The sequence below is a fragment of the Cyanistes caeruleus genome, chromosome 11 (assembly GCF_971803275.1).
Source record: "Cyanistes caeruleus chromosome 11, bCyaCae1.hap1.1, whole genome shotgun sequence".
Taxonomy (NCBI): Eukaryota; Metazoa; Chordata; class Aves; order Passeriformes; family Paridae; genus Cyanistes; species Cyanistes caeruleus.
Window position 1 is genome coordinate 18,971,678 of NC_141711.1, and position 18,897 is coordinate 18,990,574.

The window sequence follows — 18,897 nt, forward strand, 5'->3', positions numbered from 1 at the left end:
CAACTCAGACTATCAGTGCTGGAAGAAGCAGATCCCTTGGGCTTTAGGGAGGGAGATATGCACTGCATCCATTGTCAGCTCTTTGGAGTCATCCACTCTTGCAGTTACTTCTGTCACTGTGGTCTAGAATCTTCTAAAACTAACCTTCTTCCTGCTTCCAGTTTCTTCACACCCCCCCAAGCAGCCTTTTGGTATGAATCTGCCATGAGCAGGGAGCTGACACATCCCACTGAACATCCATCAAAGAAATCCTACCTGAGTGCATCAGCTCCGTAACTGTTCACAATGTGCATCGGATCAGGATAATTCTTCTTCCTTTTGCTCATTTTTTGGCCATCACTAGAAAATATCAGAATGCAGGCATCAATTCCCAGAACTCTTGTAATACATGGATAAAGAAAAAAAGACCCTTCATATCCAGCTCAATTTTTCTGTCCTAGTACACTCCTGGTGGCATGAACATAATTATATATATCTATATATTAGCACATTGTTTCTGTAGGACTGTTGAACTTAAAAAAAAACAACTGAAAAAAACCAAAGCCCAACCCAAGAGGCTCCCACATTACAAATCTAAGCAGGAAATCTGTCCTTCCTACCCAAGCTGAGGAAAGATACACTTCTTTAGAATCAATCCCTCCAGCCCACTGGCAACGCTTCATTTGAAAATAAAGGGAAACAAATATAATTAACTTTAAATTACATCTAAAACTACATTTATCATCCCCTTTACTCTGCGTAACAGGTATCATTTCTTTCCAGTTCTTGTTTTTCACTTTCTCTCCCAAGGCAGGACTAATCCTGCTGGAAAGAACCCAGTGCAGCAGATGTTGGGATGTGTGAGCCTCTCACTCTCAGATGCCTCTTATCTTCTGCAGCACTGATATCTCCCTGGCAAGTCTTAACAGCTCTGAAGTCCATTTCACATTCCATTTACAATTTGCAGGTCTTATCTGAAACATTCTTTGACTAAAAACCTGCTCGGGAAGGAGCTGATTGACACCAACCTGGCAAGGACAAGGCCATTCACAATGACATTCTTGAAAGGAGGCCTCCCAAAAAGTGCAGTGGACAGCACCAGCAAAGTGTAGAACCTGAAACAAGATAAATGTGACTTTATAAATACACCAAGCTAAAGCCCATGTGTCTTCATTACAAAATAAATATTTCATTATGCTGCTTTCCTCCAGCAAAGATAAATTTTAAGTCTGGAGAACATTTATGTGGCAGAGTCAGAAGAGGAGCTTATTGAAAGTAGATCTTCCTATTTGAAGTGTGTCATGCTGTTTGCTTAGCTGGGATCTACTAGTCCAGGAAGGCAGAAAAATTCTAATAGGAAGCATTAGGAAGATCATGAAGAAGAAAACTGCAGCATTTTCCCTCTTTAGTACAAAATAGGGAATTCTGCCCCTGAACAAGTTTCCTATTTGCTCACTGCAAACCTGTGAGCACGGGATCAGTAGGACCAAACACAGCACTCAGGACCAGCACATTTTGTGTGTTTGTGTGTTGTGTATTCTTCAGCCTGACAGACAATGGAACATAGTATAGAAATATAAAAGCAAGTTCTCAAAAATGGGAGAAGCCTCCTTCCTATCCTGCCAAAGGTTTGATTGGAAGGAGGTTGTGGTTGCCTGCTTAAATCAGCCATCACCAGGAAATAAGAGAATGTTCTCACAACAAAGGGCAGCAGTGGTTCCTCCCTTCCCTATCTGATGTGTTTATAATCACTCTATAAACTGAAACACTTTGGAAATCAGTGCTGGAGAAAGCACAGGCACCTATTGTTCACAGGCTGATATATGATTATGTCTGGGAAATTAAGTGGAAGTGCAGGATGATGTGATAATTTCACACTCAGGAGCCAGAGCCTTCACCAAAGGAGGGATGTGTGAGCTGCTGGAACTGCACTGTTGGTAATTACTTTTAAGAAAGTAACTGGAGGGTGGGCCACAGCTTTCCTGGTTCAAAACAGGCATCACACTGACAACTGCTTAGCAACCTTCAAAGAGAAGGTGATTATAAAAAAGCTATAATAAGGCACAGGAGGTTATGTCTCAGAACTATGTATTTGCATCAAGATTTAGAGGAGAAACACCTCAGTGGGGGAAAAAAAAATAATCCATCTGTATGTTCCAAGGCTGTTTTTATCAAAAAGCAGCCTACAGTTGCAAAAGCATTATTCTGACACTTGAGGGTCCTCTGCAGAGGTTGCTGTGTGTACATTTATTAAGTGACTTCCATGACAGCTCTGATACTTGTCTCAGACAGGGCCCTAACTCTCAAAATCACCTCAACTCACACTGCAGGATACAAATTCTCCTTATTAAACTGCAGTTTAATTTCATGAATTTTAACCAATACTCTTCCACCTGCACACAAACATTTACATTCCCTGTCTTGATTTTTACCTTTCTTAAGAAAACCCCTAAACACAAATAATCTATTTTCTCAAGTGACTGACACCTCAAGCCTACAGGGCTGAAAGTTCACTACAAACACAGCAGTTTTTCCTCTGTACCTACTAAAAAGTTCCTCATTGACAAATCCCAATTTGCAGGTAAAAAACACAAGGAAGAATCAACTAGGAGAGATTTCAATATTGTTTAGGAATTCCTAATTCCCTGTATTAGGAAAACTGTACAGGCAGACTGTGGGCACTGAAAATTGCATCCAAGGATACATCACAAATTTTATGTTCAAATTGTCAAACCCAAGGAGCCTCAGCATGAGGTGCCTGAGCTGATGACAGCTACAAGACTGTCTCTGAAAACCTGTGATCCACATATTCTGATGGAACTCTCCTGATTCTTCCTCGGGTTGTGCTTTTAAAATTCACCTCATTCACTTTGAATATTTTAAAGCAGTGTCTTTCTGCACCTTATTTTTGAAATATCCACAGACACGTTTGTTTCCTGAAAACTTCCTCAATTTCTCTGCTGCTTCACTTTCCATTCACCAAATCTCTGACTGTTTCTAGGTATATCCTTGTAGATAAATAGCTGTCAGTCAAATAACAGTAAAAAAAATGTAACAGGGACAGAAATTCACTCCTTTGCTCTATGTTCCACCTAGGAGAGAACAGGGAGGGGATCTTTTCTCCTTTTTTTCCTGAGCAACTGTGGGCAAATTCATGATCCTGTGGTTCATAGCAAACCCTTCAGCTGTGAATTGCCTGTGGGCCACCACATTCAGACCATGGCCACAAATCTTGCTACATTTCCTTATACAAAGGCAGAGCCTTCCTTACCACTATGCCTGGACTGCCAGTCATGCAACCCAGCTACTCTAAGATTTTGTCCTGTGGCTTTAACAAATATAACTCAGCTGCTTCTCTATCCATGCAGAAAGTCATCAAAAATATCACTTTCCTGGGCAATCACCTTTGTCACATTAATTTTCCCCTTGTCTCCCTTGATTTTTCCTCCTCTTTCATGGAGTGAATGAGAAGCCACCAGAACTGCACCTCCTGAGCCTTTCCCCATCTCCCAGTCCTCACTTCACAGCAGCTGTAGTCTCTGACCTGACACAAAACCAATCTCCATTCTCAATCTTCACACTCTGTACGGGATGTGCCAAATACAAATCACATCCTGTGCTCTCAACACTTCTGCTCGTTGTTCTCTTAGACCTCACATCTTAATTCCTTCTGTCTCTCACACATCAAAAGTGCTTTACTACAAATCACCCAACACTTGCTGGTAGCAAAGCCCCAGCTCATTAACAACCTGGGAAAGGTGGGAGCAGCAGGAATTGAGGCAGCTGTTTTGATTTCCCTCCACAAACAAGTGAAACACACCTGGCTCTGGGTATGACTCTCAGGAACTCTTATGCTGAGGCTAAGAACAAAAAGCAACCTGCCCCAGACTGAAAAGAAAAAGCTCCTCTTGCACCCTGACAATGGCACACAGGTCTGAGGACTCACACCAAATGTCCTCAACCTGAGTTCTTTTATAAAAAAACAAAAAAACAAAAAACCCACTGTTTTCTAATTTTTTCCAGATTAAAAAAATGAAGAGGTAAAAGTAAGTTTCTCATTCTCTTTTTGCTACCCAACAATATTTGATTGTATACTAAGGTGTTAAATAATTTTTTGCATCACAATTAAGAGGTTGAAAAGTAAAGACATTTCACTACAATCATGAAATTTAGTTGTATTTGGCACCCTGCCTGCTTTGGTTGCTTGGTTTGTTGGGGGAGTAGAGGAGTGGGCAAAGGGAAGTGCCAACTCTATTCCAGAGGAATTTATTTAGCTCTAATACCTCAAGTTACTGGATGGAAAAGTTCTGCTTGGACACAGTCAAAATCACTAATCCAGAAAATACAAAAATTCATCTTAATCTGTCAATTTTCACAGTCAACCTCAAACTTCAGACATGGACTAAACACTTTGCAATGCTAAAACTAAAACTGTATGTAGGCATGCAAGTATGTATGAGAACATTAACCACAGAAAATCAGAGAAAATTTTTCACCAACGATTGAAAAGGATTTATCCAGAGTGAAAGAAGCAGATGTAGGTTACAGCTAAAAACTTTGACTTTTCTGCAAACTATACAATCTTAAGATTTGATTTAATTTTCTTTCTGCACTCACATAAGCCAAAAATTCAAATTTAATCTTGGGGCAGAAATTACCATGCTATACATTGGCTTGAATTCCTCAGCACATTGACTTCCATTTCAACTGACTCAAGTGCAGCTCTGTCTCTAGTACATAACTCAAGTTCTGTGATCATTCAACTGCTGAGACTTTTCCTTACCAGGCCAAAGATGTGCCCTATTACCTAATGATGTCTTCCATAAAAGCTGGGAAGTTTTCTTGCTAATACTCCATTTCTATAACAACTTGTTTGTCACCGAGCTTTAGACTACCTTGTGTTTTAGCTTAAAAAACCAATTATACACTTACTTGTACAGAAACAGTCAAATTATCTGTACAGCATTAAAGATATGAGAAGTGACTGCATTATAAACTGCTGTTAAACAAACATACTAATTATTCAAGTAGATAGTAAAGCACTGAAGTGTTAGACACAGGGTGATAACCTGTTGCCTTTCAAGCAAGGCAAACACCCTGGTTCAAGGAACAGCACGGTAGCCTCCCCTGGCCACTCGGTCCATAACCCACAGACACCAATGTGATGGATGGCGAAAATGGCCTTTATTGCTGGAGAATTTGACATTTTATAACCTAGGGTCACTGTTTTCATCACAGCTAGGTGCTATTGGCTAATTGCAGAAGGCATTACCATACTAACGAGGAGGGGGGGGTTACTATCTTTCCGTTACATTCCGATATCTTCCAAGCGCCGGGCCTTACTTCTACAATAACCTGACAGAATAAATGGCAGAAAGTTACCATCCTCGTGTCTGGTCGATGCCCTCGGCGATGAAGTCGGCAGGGAAAGCATCCTCGAGCTCCCTCCTGTTCTCGAAGGGGTAGTGGACCTGTGCGTAGGGCATGCTGCCGCTCTCGAACCAGCAGTCGAACACCTCGGGCACGCGGCGCAGGGCGCCCTTCCCGCTGCGCGACGGGATGCTCAGCTGGTCGATGCTGCGGGACAAACAGCCAGCAGCCCCAAACAAAACCAGGTTAGGAGAAGTTCATGTGCTGGTCTATTAAGGTGACAGCAGTTTTGGCTTTCATTTTAATGACTCTTCAAAAAGTTCCTTCAAAGTGTTTCCTTCGACATCCTCCGTAATCTTTGTACTAAGAGTGTTCAACAACTTTGTTGAAACTAAACAGAAAGTTAACAGAGTTAAAGTTTCTGTTGACGGAACACAAGAAAATTTATATGTGTTAATCAGGAGTCCTGTCACAACTTTTCTATTCCCTAAATCTGTTTCCCAGAGTTTGGGCAAAAAAAAAACCCCACAAGGATTTTCTATATGTTCCTATCTATTTCTAATACCCAGTGAAGAGTCTGTGACCCACCTTTCTCGATGCAGATCCGTGACTTTCACTCCAGACAGCTCCTCCAGTTCTGCCATTGAACCAACACAAACCACCTGTAGGAGAAATTCAAGAAATGCAGCCAGTTAATTGCATTCAGCAGCTATTTTATTTTTCAATATCAGGCAGGAGATTTGCAGTATCTCTTTTAGTATTTGGTAGAGCTGAAAAAAACAATAAAAATTTTGTACAAGGGTCTCCTTCCTCAAATGATGTTAGAGACCACTGCACTGATTTAATACAATTCATGTTACGAGAACTGGAGACTTGGAAGCAGCAGCATCTTGGGCAGGTTACCAAAAAAATGTGGGATTGGCAAGGGGGCAGTTTCTCCAAAGCAGACAAATAGGAGTTTCAGATTCCAGGTTCCTCTCCTAAAATAACCAGCTCATTATCCACATGTGTTCCATCCCAGGTAGACTAAACTGTACATGTTAAAGGCTTTTTATTTAAAGTGAAGAAAGTGTCACAGCTACTCTTCTTGGTTTTGTTGCATCAACACGCTAGTAAGAAAAAGGCAGATTTCCACACCGGATTTGCAATGACATCATGAAACAATGATTCTGAAAAACTGCATGAGAAAGCAGAAAGCAAAGCTTTCTTTGCTTCAGGTTTTACTCAAATTGAGCCCTCCCAGAGCCCTGTGGCCTCTCTCGTCTGGCAGGACTCACAAGCCACAAGCTGCAGTACAGACCTGGATTTTGGAGATGCTTTCCCACATGCCATCCTTCCCATTTAGAATTGCCATGGAAAAACCCCAGGGTTTGACAGATCTGACAGAGAAGGAGTTAAATGTAACACCATAAAGAAGCTGTAAATAGGCCAGACGTTTTTCACATGAAATAACTTTGTAAGTTGCTCTTAAGATACGAAAAATCAGAGCACTGCTCAATTCCTATAGTTAGTCTTAAATATATGCATATGTATACACATGGAAATTCTGACTAACTGAAAGGTTTTGGTGTATTTAATTCCAAAAAACTGTCATGGAATTACAGAGAAGACAGAAACTCAGTCTGATTTGGGTTTTAAGACATGATTTTCCCAGTCTGATTCAAGTGCTGATCAGCATTACTAATCACTATCTTCTACTGTTAAAGTACTTTGGAAATGTAACATTTTCATTGCTTATCTATGTTTTTTTGTATTTTTTTTTTTTCTGTAGGAAGTGAGTCAGGATATTTGATGATTCCACTAGCCAGGTAAAACAGCCTGCAGAATGCACACAAATTACACCAGGGGATTGATCCCAGGTAAAAATACATCTTCATCAACAAACTATTTTTAACCCAGATCTGTTCTTCATTCATGTGGCCCCATAAGAAAGCACACAGGCACAAGTGAGCAGCAGCAGGTGCTTAGTTCAGCACTGCTGGAGGAAGAAAAGGTATTAACAGAGAAATGGGTAAAAAAATGCCCTTGGATACACCTTCTCTAACCTTTGTACTTGAATATATTTTCACACTAAGCTCTCCCTCTAAGGGAGAAAAGCTGCTCATTATTTGGTGGTTTTTGAACAAGTGCTTCAATGCTGAAGCAAAATTCTGAATATTGATGCAGAACTGCACCCAGAAATCACTCATGGAAGAAATAAACCCAAGTTCACGTGAACAATCCACCAGCCCCCAGAGTAACACAGATCCCCACCACTAAGCACCTCTGTCCAAGGCAGAAGGATGGAGCTCCTCTGTCCCAAGGGGAGCTCATTAGGTGCTGCAAGGCAAGAGGAGAATGCAGCAAACAGATGCTAATCAAATTCCATCCCTCATTAAGCCGCACCCCCTCGTTTCTGCACAGAGCACACACAGGCTGATGCTCTCCAATTAAAGCTTCTGCTCGATACATCCCTTCAGCAGCCATGGCTGCTCCAACAGCCTGGGCCCTCTGCTGCTCCTCCATTTGATGGCTCACATCAGCTCCAAAACCAGCTCTACCAACACTGAACAGCAGCAAAGAGTCTAACGGGCTGTGTCAGCACCTCCAAGACCTAAGGTGAAGCCAGAGGTCAAGATTAACCCCTGCTAAGAAAATGAACATTACATCCAGGATTATCCATGTCAATAGGAGCGTGAAGGCATCCAGCAGCATTCATGCATCTCCATGTTCCCGTGGCACAGCCCTGAAGCCCCTGCTAAATAAAAATGTTTGTTTTTTTGGCTTTGCCATTTCAGCTCTGTTCAGCACCACAGCTGAGGAGTAAGGAGTGCCCACAGAAAGGAAGAAGCCTGCACAGTATGTCAGAAAGATGGCCTGGGATCACCAGAAAACATTTCATGAATATGAAATAGGAGAAGAAATGACTGCTATAGTCAGCCAGAAGTGGCCTTAATGCAGCCTCAAAGCAGCCCAGAAATGCACCTGGAGAGGTTCCCTCACCCTCAGGAGAGCAGAGCCAGAGCCCTCTCATTCTGCTGGCCAAGACTGAGGGCACCCAGCCCAAGGCAGGCTTACCATGAGTGACAAGCCAGGAAATAATCAGGGAACTTCAGAGCATCACTGAATAGTGAACACTATCGTTTGTGTTTATATGTAAGTCCTATAAAATGAGCCTGTATCTGCTTTACCAACTTGGGTGTTATATTAAAAAATTTTATTATCTAATCCAAATGAGATGTGTTCCTCCACTGAGGAAATCATTGGAATTTGAAAGCTTAAAATGATAAACTGTCTGCAAAAATGTGGCAATAAACACAAGCTTCAAAATTTAACTTCCATTATGCATCTCTACCTGATAATTATGCTAAAAGAAAACTAAAATAAAACTGTGCAAAAGCAGTTATTGATCTGCAATAAAATTCACTTTAATACCAATTAATTCACCTTACTGTATATTAAATAAGGAATGGTTATTGCTTCTCCAGGATTTAATATGCAAAGCATAATTGCATGCAACAAAGTGTTCTTCTGAGAGCAAGACATGAAGAGGCTGCTCTGCAATCCCACACGGCACCAGGCTGCAGTAACACTGGAGTCAGGGAATTCTGAGGGAATGTCATTACTGGGAGAGCAGATGTCACCTAGGCTTTAAGTTTTACATCAGTTCCAGCACTATTTGTTTTTCAAGCCATATCTCACACACACAAAAAGAGTGAATATTTTTAAAAAACTTCTGACTTGAAATTTAGCTCAGTTCAGAAGCTGTACTCATCTATTAAAGCATAATATTCAGGCTCTGGAGCAAACAGAAATGTGTGACATCTATGGATAGAAATAATAGACCTGTTGGTATTTCCATCATTATTCAGAACACCAAGCCCTGAGGAATATTTGCAGCTCGTTTCAAAGGAAAGGTCAATCTTCCAAGTTAGACATCATTTTGTTATTAAAAACTAACAAATCAAACCTAGAAAAGCAAAAAAAAAATCAGTACACACTGGAATACAGATAAGGGGAGACTGAACAGAAAATGAAATATTATTAGAGGCAAGGAGTGGAAGTAATGAAACCGTTACACAATCATTTTCAGCTGTAGACTGAAATACCCAGGCACAACACTGAAAGCCTTTTTATTATGTAAAAAAAATGGTTAGATCAAACAAAGGACTTAGAAATGTTAGATGAATGTGAAGAAAGTGTGTATAAATTGTCAGTCTTCACACTAAACTTTAACTGTTATATGAGAGACAAAAGCACTTGGTTTGTCAGTAATTTACAAACACACAGCACAAATAGAATCCAAATGCCAAAGCTTTCTGAGATACTTAAATCCTAATTGCAGGAGTAGCTCCCTCCCTATCCCAGTATCTCCCTGCCTACCAAGATTCCCAGTGAAGAGGAAATAAAAATGCTTTATGGTGCACATCTAAGCAACAGCAAGTTTAAGGTCATAATATACTTCTCTAGCAGATGTTTTGCTACTTGAGGTCTTTCAGGTCTAAAATGAAGAGTAAAACTTCTTCAAATCAAGAGAGATAAAAATAAAGGCTTGGGATGCTGCCATCAGTATTTACCTTCCCTGGACATCCTGACACTGATTACCATTTCCTACTCTCAGCATGAGGAAGGCTTATCATGTGTGTCTCATGGAACTAACCCAATACAAAAAAAAAAAAAAAAAAAGGAAAAAAAAAAAAAAAAAGAAAAAAGAGAAAAGGAAAACATCACACAAAAAAAACCAAACCCACTTTACCTTCAAAAGGAGTTTTAAAACCATCAAAATTGTGTCAAGTGTTCACTCATGCCCTCTGCATTATGCACCCAATGCAGGGTACCTTGCAGCTTGACAAAGCTCATTTCTAGCACTACCATTATACATTTTCATCATTCCACTAGATTCGTATTTTTACAGTCTGCTACATTTACATTTGTGGCACTACAAATATGTATCTTCACTGTTCTGCTGTGGTGGACTTACTTTTATGCCTTCAGCAACTCATTTGGCTTGAAGTAACCAACCACCAGAATTTCAAAAGCAGACTTAAAGGAGTCTTTTTACCAAAAAAAAAAAATTAAAAAAATAAATTTCCTCCTTGCCATTTTCTCACTGCATTTATTATTTCCTTTAGATTTGCCATCACTGCAAATTCTTCTGGGAAAGACAAGATTAATTTTAATGTAAAAACCAAAAAAAATTGCTTGCAGTTTCGAAGCAAAAGCAAAGAAAGCCTGCACAGGCACACAAATGAACCCATAAACATGCACAGATCTATCACCTATTACACAAATATAGATGGGTTATACAGATATGCTATTAAAACATGTAAATAGAACTTCAGGCTGCAGCAGCCAAAGATACATCAAAATAAGCAAACAACAAGTACAGACAGGGTTTTTTGCTATCTAGAATGTTTCATTTTCCTTGCTCACCTCTTCCAAATCCTCGCTGACCCACAGAGGGATGGGGGTCCCCCAGTAGCGGTTCCGAGAGATGGCCCAGTCTCGGGCGTCCTTCAGCCAGTTCCCAAAGCGCTTCTCCCTCACAAAATCTGGAACCCTGTGCCAAAAAAACCAAAGTATTAATGTATCACTACGTTCCACTTAAAAGAAAGCTGGTAAGAACTGATTATATTTGATTTTATCCACCATAGAAGTTTGTTCCAGCACTGATTGACTTGGAGCACATTCATGTTACAGCACTGGCTGCTGCAAGGCCTATGGAGGTGTTGCTAAAAAACACAAAACTGCCTTTGTCTGATCTCCAGGTAAGCTGCTGATGTGAAAAACACCATATTTATTTTACTGTAACTCAGGAAAACACATGCAACATAAAACAGATTCATTAGGGATGAAACAAAGGCCAAAGTCCTCAGGACAGTCCAACAGTGGAGGATTATGGCTAATGGCCATGACAATACTTATAATTAAATCACACACAGAAAAAGGAACAGCCACTGATTTTGGGGTTGACTGAAATTCCCAAGATTAAAAAGCCTGGAGCAATAGCACTAAAAGGCACCTTGGATTATGTATGGGCATCCAGGTGTATGCACATTACTCAGGTTGATAGATCATACAAAAAACCCTTCCCAAGCTATTTATCATCTCACTTTGAATTACCCAATTAAGAAACAAAACACGCCCCCAACCACAGACCCCTATCAATGCTTGCTAAAACCTCATTTTGAGCACTAAAGGGCATTGAAGGATGTTAAAGACAATTTTTTATTGTATGAAAGTGTCTTGGAGCTCAAAGGTTAACACCAGAATCCAATGCCCTGCAAGGTTCCTGGTTGTGCTAAGTGGCCTGGTGGTTTGATTAGAATCATTAGAACCATTTTCTCCCAGGATGTAAACAAACAATTAACTATTTATCCAATGATTATGTGCAGATGAAGGAAAGCAATGGGTTTCATGCTCAACAAAATGCTCACTTCATGCCTAAAGGTGCATTTAAAAAGACCAAACTCAAATGAAACTCACAGAAAGAGCAACCTTAAGACAGTGTGACACACAGAAACTGTGAATGAGCAGCTCACAACAATAAAGTAGCTCTGGAACTGAGCTTTGAGCAACCCATGGCAAGTTTTGCTGTGTTTGTTTTCCCAGTCTAACTAGAAAGGCCCTTCCCAAAGTCTGAGCTGGATTAGGAGGGCCATGGATTCTAAAGGGGGAGCACACAGGGTCTCTTCCACTTTTCTTTCTGAAGCTCTTGGTCCTCTTGTCAAGTATTTTTTTTTTTTTTTTGAGGACTTTTAATCACAGATCAGTCCCAAGAGTAACAAAGATGAAAGGTTCCTTTAGAGAAAAATATTAGAAGAATGGATTCACATGATACATTGAGGTAGGATTTGGCCCAGCAGCAGGAGATTTATGAAATAAATGTGAATAAAAAAAAAAAGCAAACTATTGATGAAAATAAAAGCCGCTCTCTTATTTTAAAAGTTTTACCCATGATGAAGCCATGTAGAGATCTAAAGGCCTCTTGCTGCCAATATTGTCTCAAGTGGATAAAAACTACCCTTTAAAGCCTTACTAAATATCAGCCTGAAGTTCCACAGCATCCCTCGCTATTTCTGGAGTTACTTTCAGCTGCAAAATTGTCTTCTGTAACACTTCTCGAACAAAAATCTAATATAAAAAAATTTTAAACAAACTCAGTGACTCATGTTTCACATGACATCTGTAGCCCTGCTCTGAAAGTTAGAAACATATACAGGCTTTCCCAATTTGGTTCAGCGTGGGACTCATTACTATTAACTTTCTGTCCTGACCTCAGGAGACCCTCTCGCCAAACACAAGTGGAAACTGTACAAAGTTCATTAGCATTTGCCCAACATTCCACTAATGTGGAAAACTTCTCTTTACATCACTCCTAAACTAGTTTCCATTTTTCAGAAGTTGTTAGACACTGATTAGCTGAAATTATTAGTCCCATTTAACATAGCTAGAGGCTGAGACAATCCCCCAATGACATTAAAATGCTAAGAGTTTCAATTCTGCCTCCTCAAAACACGCATGAAAAATTAATTTTATCCCCAAAGTGGACATTAACCACAAAAATGTATGTGGTGTGATCTCTCTCTCTGAGCTATGAAAGCATATAATTTACCTCTTCTGGTAAAATTGTCTGACCCTGCTGCCAGTTTGCAGTGGAACATAAAACACAAACCACTTCATCTACGAACCACATTTGCAACAATGATCTATGGCTCTTTAGAGGTACAACACAGGAATAACGCTGGCACAGCCATCAAATCTAATAAAAAGAGCCTGTATCTCACACACATTCTGAGCCCATCACTCAAAGGAAGTGTTACTTAAAGCAGTTGGGTTTTGCCTCTGCAGAGATGCTGCCCAAAGGCAAACACAGCCTCCAGCTGGGATCAAGCTGGAAGAGCAATCTGCAGCAGGAACAATCATGCCAGGCACAGCCCTTCAAGTCTGGAGCCCATTTCTTTTACTTATTCTCACTAGATTTAGCTCCAGATAGCTCAGTTTAACACCTACCTACATATCACAAGGGAAAAAAATAAAATCAGAGGCACCTTCTACTTAAATATTTGATTAGGCTGGGAAAAAACCCAGTATTCTCAGTGATGTTGTTACTAACACCTGATCTTTATTTACACCAATTCCAGGTTAGCGTTCTTAGAGTTTTTCAGTTTCTTTTAATCCTACTCTTAGATATTTTCTTGGCATATTTCTCCTGCTAAATTTTCATGAAGACACCATCTTGCCACAGGCATGTATTAGTTGAGGACACATTTTTTTACTCTTCCATCTACAAAGCATCTGGAAGATAAATGAAAAGCCCTCTCCCATATGCCAATGCACATATTTTTCATGTTTATCCCCACATCCATCACCAACTCCCTCCAGCCTGGAAGCAGAGATCTCGGGTTCCTGCTGGTGACCACTGAGTGCAGCTGGGTGTGACCACAAGGTGCCCAGTTCTACCAGTTCAGAGCCCCCTGGACTGGCACTGGACACCTTCACATCTCAGAGAAGATCAAGCCCCAGCTCCCAACAGCTCCCTGAGGCTGCAAGTGAAAATTCAAAGCAGCCACATCTCTCCCAAAGCCATCATGCTGCAGCTCCTCAAACTGAGCTGTGAGAAACAGGTTTTTTTATTTCCCAACGGGCCTACAATTTGTTTGACCTTCAAATTTCTCTGCAAAATGACACAGATAGGATTTCATACTTCTTTCTCTGACATTTAGCAAGGTTAAGGAGACTGCTGCCTCAGCAGGTCAGGGAGCTCTTGATTCATGGGTGTGGAACAGTGTAGGACAATTGCAATTTCTCCTCTTGGCACCCAGGACAGGGCACTAAATAAACTGCAGGATGTTGGAAAGTTCAGGGAATTCAACTCCACAACACAAAGGAATATTGTTTTGCCAAATCATAAATTAGGAAGATTTTGAATCCAAGTACATCAGTACACCTGTTTGAATGCTCATGTCTGTCTTACTTTCCCAACATCAAAACTCTACCGTACAAGTCAGAGATAATGAAAATTATTCATTTGCTGCAAATTTCTGTATCCATTTTTGACTGTTTATTCCTATTTTTGAAGCAGATGTGGGGTTTTGCTTAATTCATGCATTGCTAAGTCCTCTGCACAGTCAACTCCCACATCCTTCCTTGGTAGCTACTCATTTTCTTAGCGTCTTAGTGTAAAATAAAAATTCCATTTGACAAGCCAAAAAAACCCATGAAGAGCAAAGCAAAACTCAGTCTTTTAACAAAATCTATTAATTTATTACAGCAGGAACCCTCTCCTTTGCCTTCTCAGTCTATGCACCACTCAGCAGCCAAGTCACACAAGCAATGTGGGCATGGATTTGAAAACAGCAAATATTGACCACCTTCAATCCCACAGCAGAACTGAGTTTGCTGACAGTGAGCTACCACAGGCTGAGCCAGTGGGTTCTCAGCACCAATAATACTCAAGGAACAGCATCAATTAAAATAAATAAATTTGCTTTCTGACTCTTTGTCTCCAGAGGAAAAATGTACAGGATGCAAATAAAAAAAATATTCTAAATTATTACATGATCCAGAAGGAAACTTATTAAAAGGACAAAGACATCTGTTCCTTTTCTGTAGATATATTTTGAAGCGTATTTCTTGTGCTCATAACACAATTGCAAATCCTGAACTCAGCTCCTTATTCCATCTGCGAGCTCAGATGTGCTCTGAGCTGGCTCACCGGGCCCAGTCACGGGATGCAGGAGCTGTCTCAAAGCAGCACCATCCCTCTTCTCTGTAAACACAAACAGCACTGCCAAAATAAAACACTGCCCCTGCACAAGCCTTGTGTTTTATCATCAGCTCAACACTGAAAGCTGTTTCAGGTATTACATAAAGATAGGCTAATCTTTTCTCACTCTTCATCACCATTCTCATCTTCTTCTCACCAGCTAATCTTTTTAATGATAGTCTCTGAAAAAAACCAGCACCTTTATGTATTGGGTAAGATTTACTTCATAATTGCTAATTAAAGGAGTTAAGACTATAAAGTTGATAAACAAAATACTACCTTAAGTAGTGGGAATTAGGGGACCTAATACCAGATTAAGAACTCTAATACAGCTTTGGTTCTGAGAGGATGCTCCCAGATCTGTCCTGTCCTTTGGCAAGCTGGTAACTTTTTAAATGCCACCTGAAATCAGGAATCAATTTTAAGTCTGGAAAAGAGAAAGTTACTCTTCCAGAAGATAGCTGAGTCGTATCAGAAACACCAAAGGTGATGAAGTAACTATTCTATGTCATCTAACTAAATATGCTCAGATTTATTTAAATTCCTAGCATACCAACTGGGGGGTTTATTTTAGGTGTAGAATTTGGCTTTCTTTTTAAACATTAACCAACCCTTAGAAGACAAAGGCTTAAATTCCATTATGTTAATTTACTCTAATAACAAGCCTCCTTCAACATGCCCTCAAATTGATTTTTAATGGTTTTTAATTCAAAGAGATAAAATAAGCAACTATTCATGCCCTTTTGACACTTTAATTAGCGCCAATCTATATCATGGACCTAATTAAACATGGGGGGAGGTGGGAGGGAGGAGAGAGGAAGGGAGGAAAGGTCAGTGTGTGCCAGGCAGAATTTCCACTGCAGCAGCCTCTGCTCCTCAGCTGGGGAGAGCTGCTGGAATGGTGCAACCCCACACACCCCACACCAGCCTGGGCGACCTCCACCGCTGCATTTTCTGCTTATGGTGCAGCTTACAGGGGCTAAATGAACTGTGCTTTCAATCATTTTGATCTCCTAACGTTTCTCTTCCCTCTTTTCTCCTGGTTCCCATGGTAACCACCACGTTGTGGTGTGACTGCAATGCTGCTGCAGACGCATCCCCGTCACCGCTGCTCCCGGACACGGCAGCGCAGCCCTGACCTCCAATGCTGGCACACGTCCCACTAAAAACCCTGCTCCATCTCCCTTCTACGACCCAGGCACCCTGCTAATTGCTGCTAAAATTCCTTATCTTATCAACAATCCCGGCAGCCTGAAGCCAGGGAGACGGGAAGCTTCCACTTTTTTTCTCCCTGCACAGTTTCCTTGGGAATACTCTAACATTTACTGGCACAAAGTACTTTTGGAGGGCATCAGCACTCAGGATCCATTTCAATCCACATATATCGATACATTTGCATTCCTGAGACAGTGGCAGACATTCCACACACTGCTCATGTCACAGATCTATCAGCTGCCCAAGAAAATCATGGGCTGGAGTTGCTTAGTGAACTGGCATTTGGGGGGTTTGCTTCATAAGCTTTTCCTTGAAGCAAAAAATAAGCTTTTGGTGACCCTTCAGCAGAACTGAAAAGGTACCTCTGCATTCATGGCATCATCAGCGATCTCTGCACAGGAGGCTCAGAGAAGAAACAGCAAAATTAAGGCACAGCAGAACACGAGCCTTCAAAATCCACTGAACAAGCCTCCAAATTCACTTCTAATCCTCAACCATGTCTGATAACAGACAGTAATAAAACCTTCTTTAAATTAGACAAACACAAGGCTAACCCTGCAGCAATTTTTTCCACCTCCTGCTGTAGGCAATGCCACAGACTTGGATTTTTCCTCAGGAAATGTTGCCATCTAGTGACTCCACGTTGCTGTATACATCACAATTGCTACTAGAGGGAGGATCTCATCTGTATTCACGATTCCCCAGTAGGAAAAGTGTGACTGATGACTCAAAAAGAAGAGTTACAACTGCATGGTGATACTAAAGAAAAAAAAAGAAAAAAGAAACAAATCTACACACACCATGCATTTAAAACTGTTCAGATGAAATGTATTAATATTAACAAATCAAGAAAGAAAATGTCCTGAGATTTTCTATAAAACAAAAACAAGGAGCAAAAGAAGGAAAAAGGACTCACTGATTTTCTTCCATTGCTCTAGAATTCTGTTATGATTTAAAATTCTGTTGCCCTGCTACAGACTCAGATTCCTCATCTGAGGAAAACTGACAAGTTCAGTAAAATAAACATTTGCTTTCTATTGTGGATGGGCTCCACAGCCCCATCCTCTGCACAGCCTCGAGGCTTCTGACACAAACAGGCATTATTCCTGATCACATCTCACCTTTCCACAGGTGGGAGACAGTTTTGCGGTGAAAGATTAAAATGACCAAGATGAAAAGCTTCTCCAAAGCTTGATGTGCTCGACTGACACAGGACAAGACACCTGGGCTGACACAGGAGCTGTAGGGAGTGCACGCAAAACTTTAACTTCACTCACAGAAATGTGTTGTGGGTGGCATTTCCAGCAAGAACTAACAGCTTAAGTTATGGTGGAAGTCAGGAAAATAATACCTTCAACCATACATTGAGCTCTTTATTACAACACCTGAATTCTTCAGTGGTAAGAAGATGCCAGAACAAAAGGTTTGGCTTTTTTGAAGTCCCTGACTGTCTCCCATCACTGCTTTCCTTCCACTGATGCTCATTTTTCCACTACTCAAAGGGCTGAACATCTTATGCAAACAATGTCAGAGCTGCACAATGTCTTTAACATCAGAAACTTGGCAACAGCTACAGGTGAATGTTTTAGGAGTTACTGAAGGAGAACTTTAAGTGAGGGAGGTTTAAAAGAAAACAAAATAAAGAGTTCAAAGCTGATATTTAAATACAAACTACAGAATCTTTTCTATCAGTCTGCAAGAATAGAAATACAACATCCACTGCCAGAAGGATGAGCTACAATAGTTTGGAATTTGCATTATAAATTGTATAGATTTATTACTTACAGTAACTTATAAATTTTCAATTTACACCAACTTTGAACACCAATGATAGGAATTAGTCCTATACTGGAAATATAATCTAAGTGGCCTGGTTTACATAAAAAATGCTCTTTCAGTAAACAATTTGAGAAAATGATGATGACAACAATTAAGCCTGAAATCCAGACAGCACCTTGGTGTTGCATCCAACTCTCCTTATCAAGAGAATAGAAAGCCAAGGTTTGACAAGCCCAGATTTTACAGCAGCCAAATCTGCCCCTCTTCATCTCAAATACAGCAGTAGTGGGTGCCTGAATGCCAAATAGAAGATAACCTTTTTAATTCAAATTTTCTTTTAAATAATCTCAGTTACACAGTAAAGAACATTCAGTAAGGGAACTTCAATTAAAGGCTGAAACACAGCCCCCTAAATACTGTTCCAATTGAGCATTTTCATCAACATTTGACACAAGTTAATTCCCAGTCTGCCTGAAATAAGGATGCAACAGAATAGAGAGGATTTTTTGGCTTCTGATTCTACAAAAATGCTGCCACATTACTCATGTAACCATTATTGGAAGTGATAGTTAATGTTGAAAAATGAAAATAGAGTTGGTGGTTTTAATAAATTTTGAATGGCTGTGGCCTTATAAGTTGGATAATTCACTAAAAAACTAATTAGAAATGCAATCAGGTTGCAAAGTTTGTCCAAGTATGTTTAATTTATTTCATCAGGAAGGGTATCTATCAAGAGGGCAGCTATTCTTAAGGGACAATATACCTATCAGTCATTTATAGGAATAAAAAAAGGAATGCAGTCAAAC

General features: G+C 40.3%; 1 protein-coding gene across 15 annotated transcripts in view; it reads right to left on the bottom strand.

Moving 5' to 3' along the window:
* IARS1 (isoleucyl-tRNA synthetase 1) overlaps nt 1-18,897 on the bottom strand; it is a 94,514-nt gene that overhangs the window by 34,955 nt on the left and 40,662 nt on the right. For all 15 annotated transcript variants that reach the window (XM_086846042.1, XM_086846044.1, XM_086846040.1 and 12 more), the window contains 5 exons: nt 10,762-10,888; nt 5,938-6,011; nt 5,362-5,556; nt 1,008-1,094; nt 256-339 (listed from right to left, as the gene is read on the bottom strand). In XM_086846042.1, the coding sequence (XP_086702168.1) occupies nt 256-339; nt 1,008-1,094; nt 5,362-5,556; nt 5,938-6,011; nt 10,762-10,888 (567 nt within the window). The remainder of the gene's footprint in view (nt 1-255; nt 340-1,007; nt 1,095-5,361; nt 5,557-5,937; nt 6,012-10,761; nt 10,889-18,897) is intronic.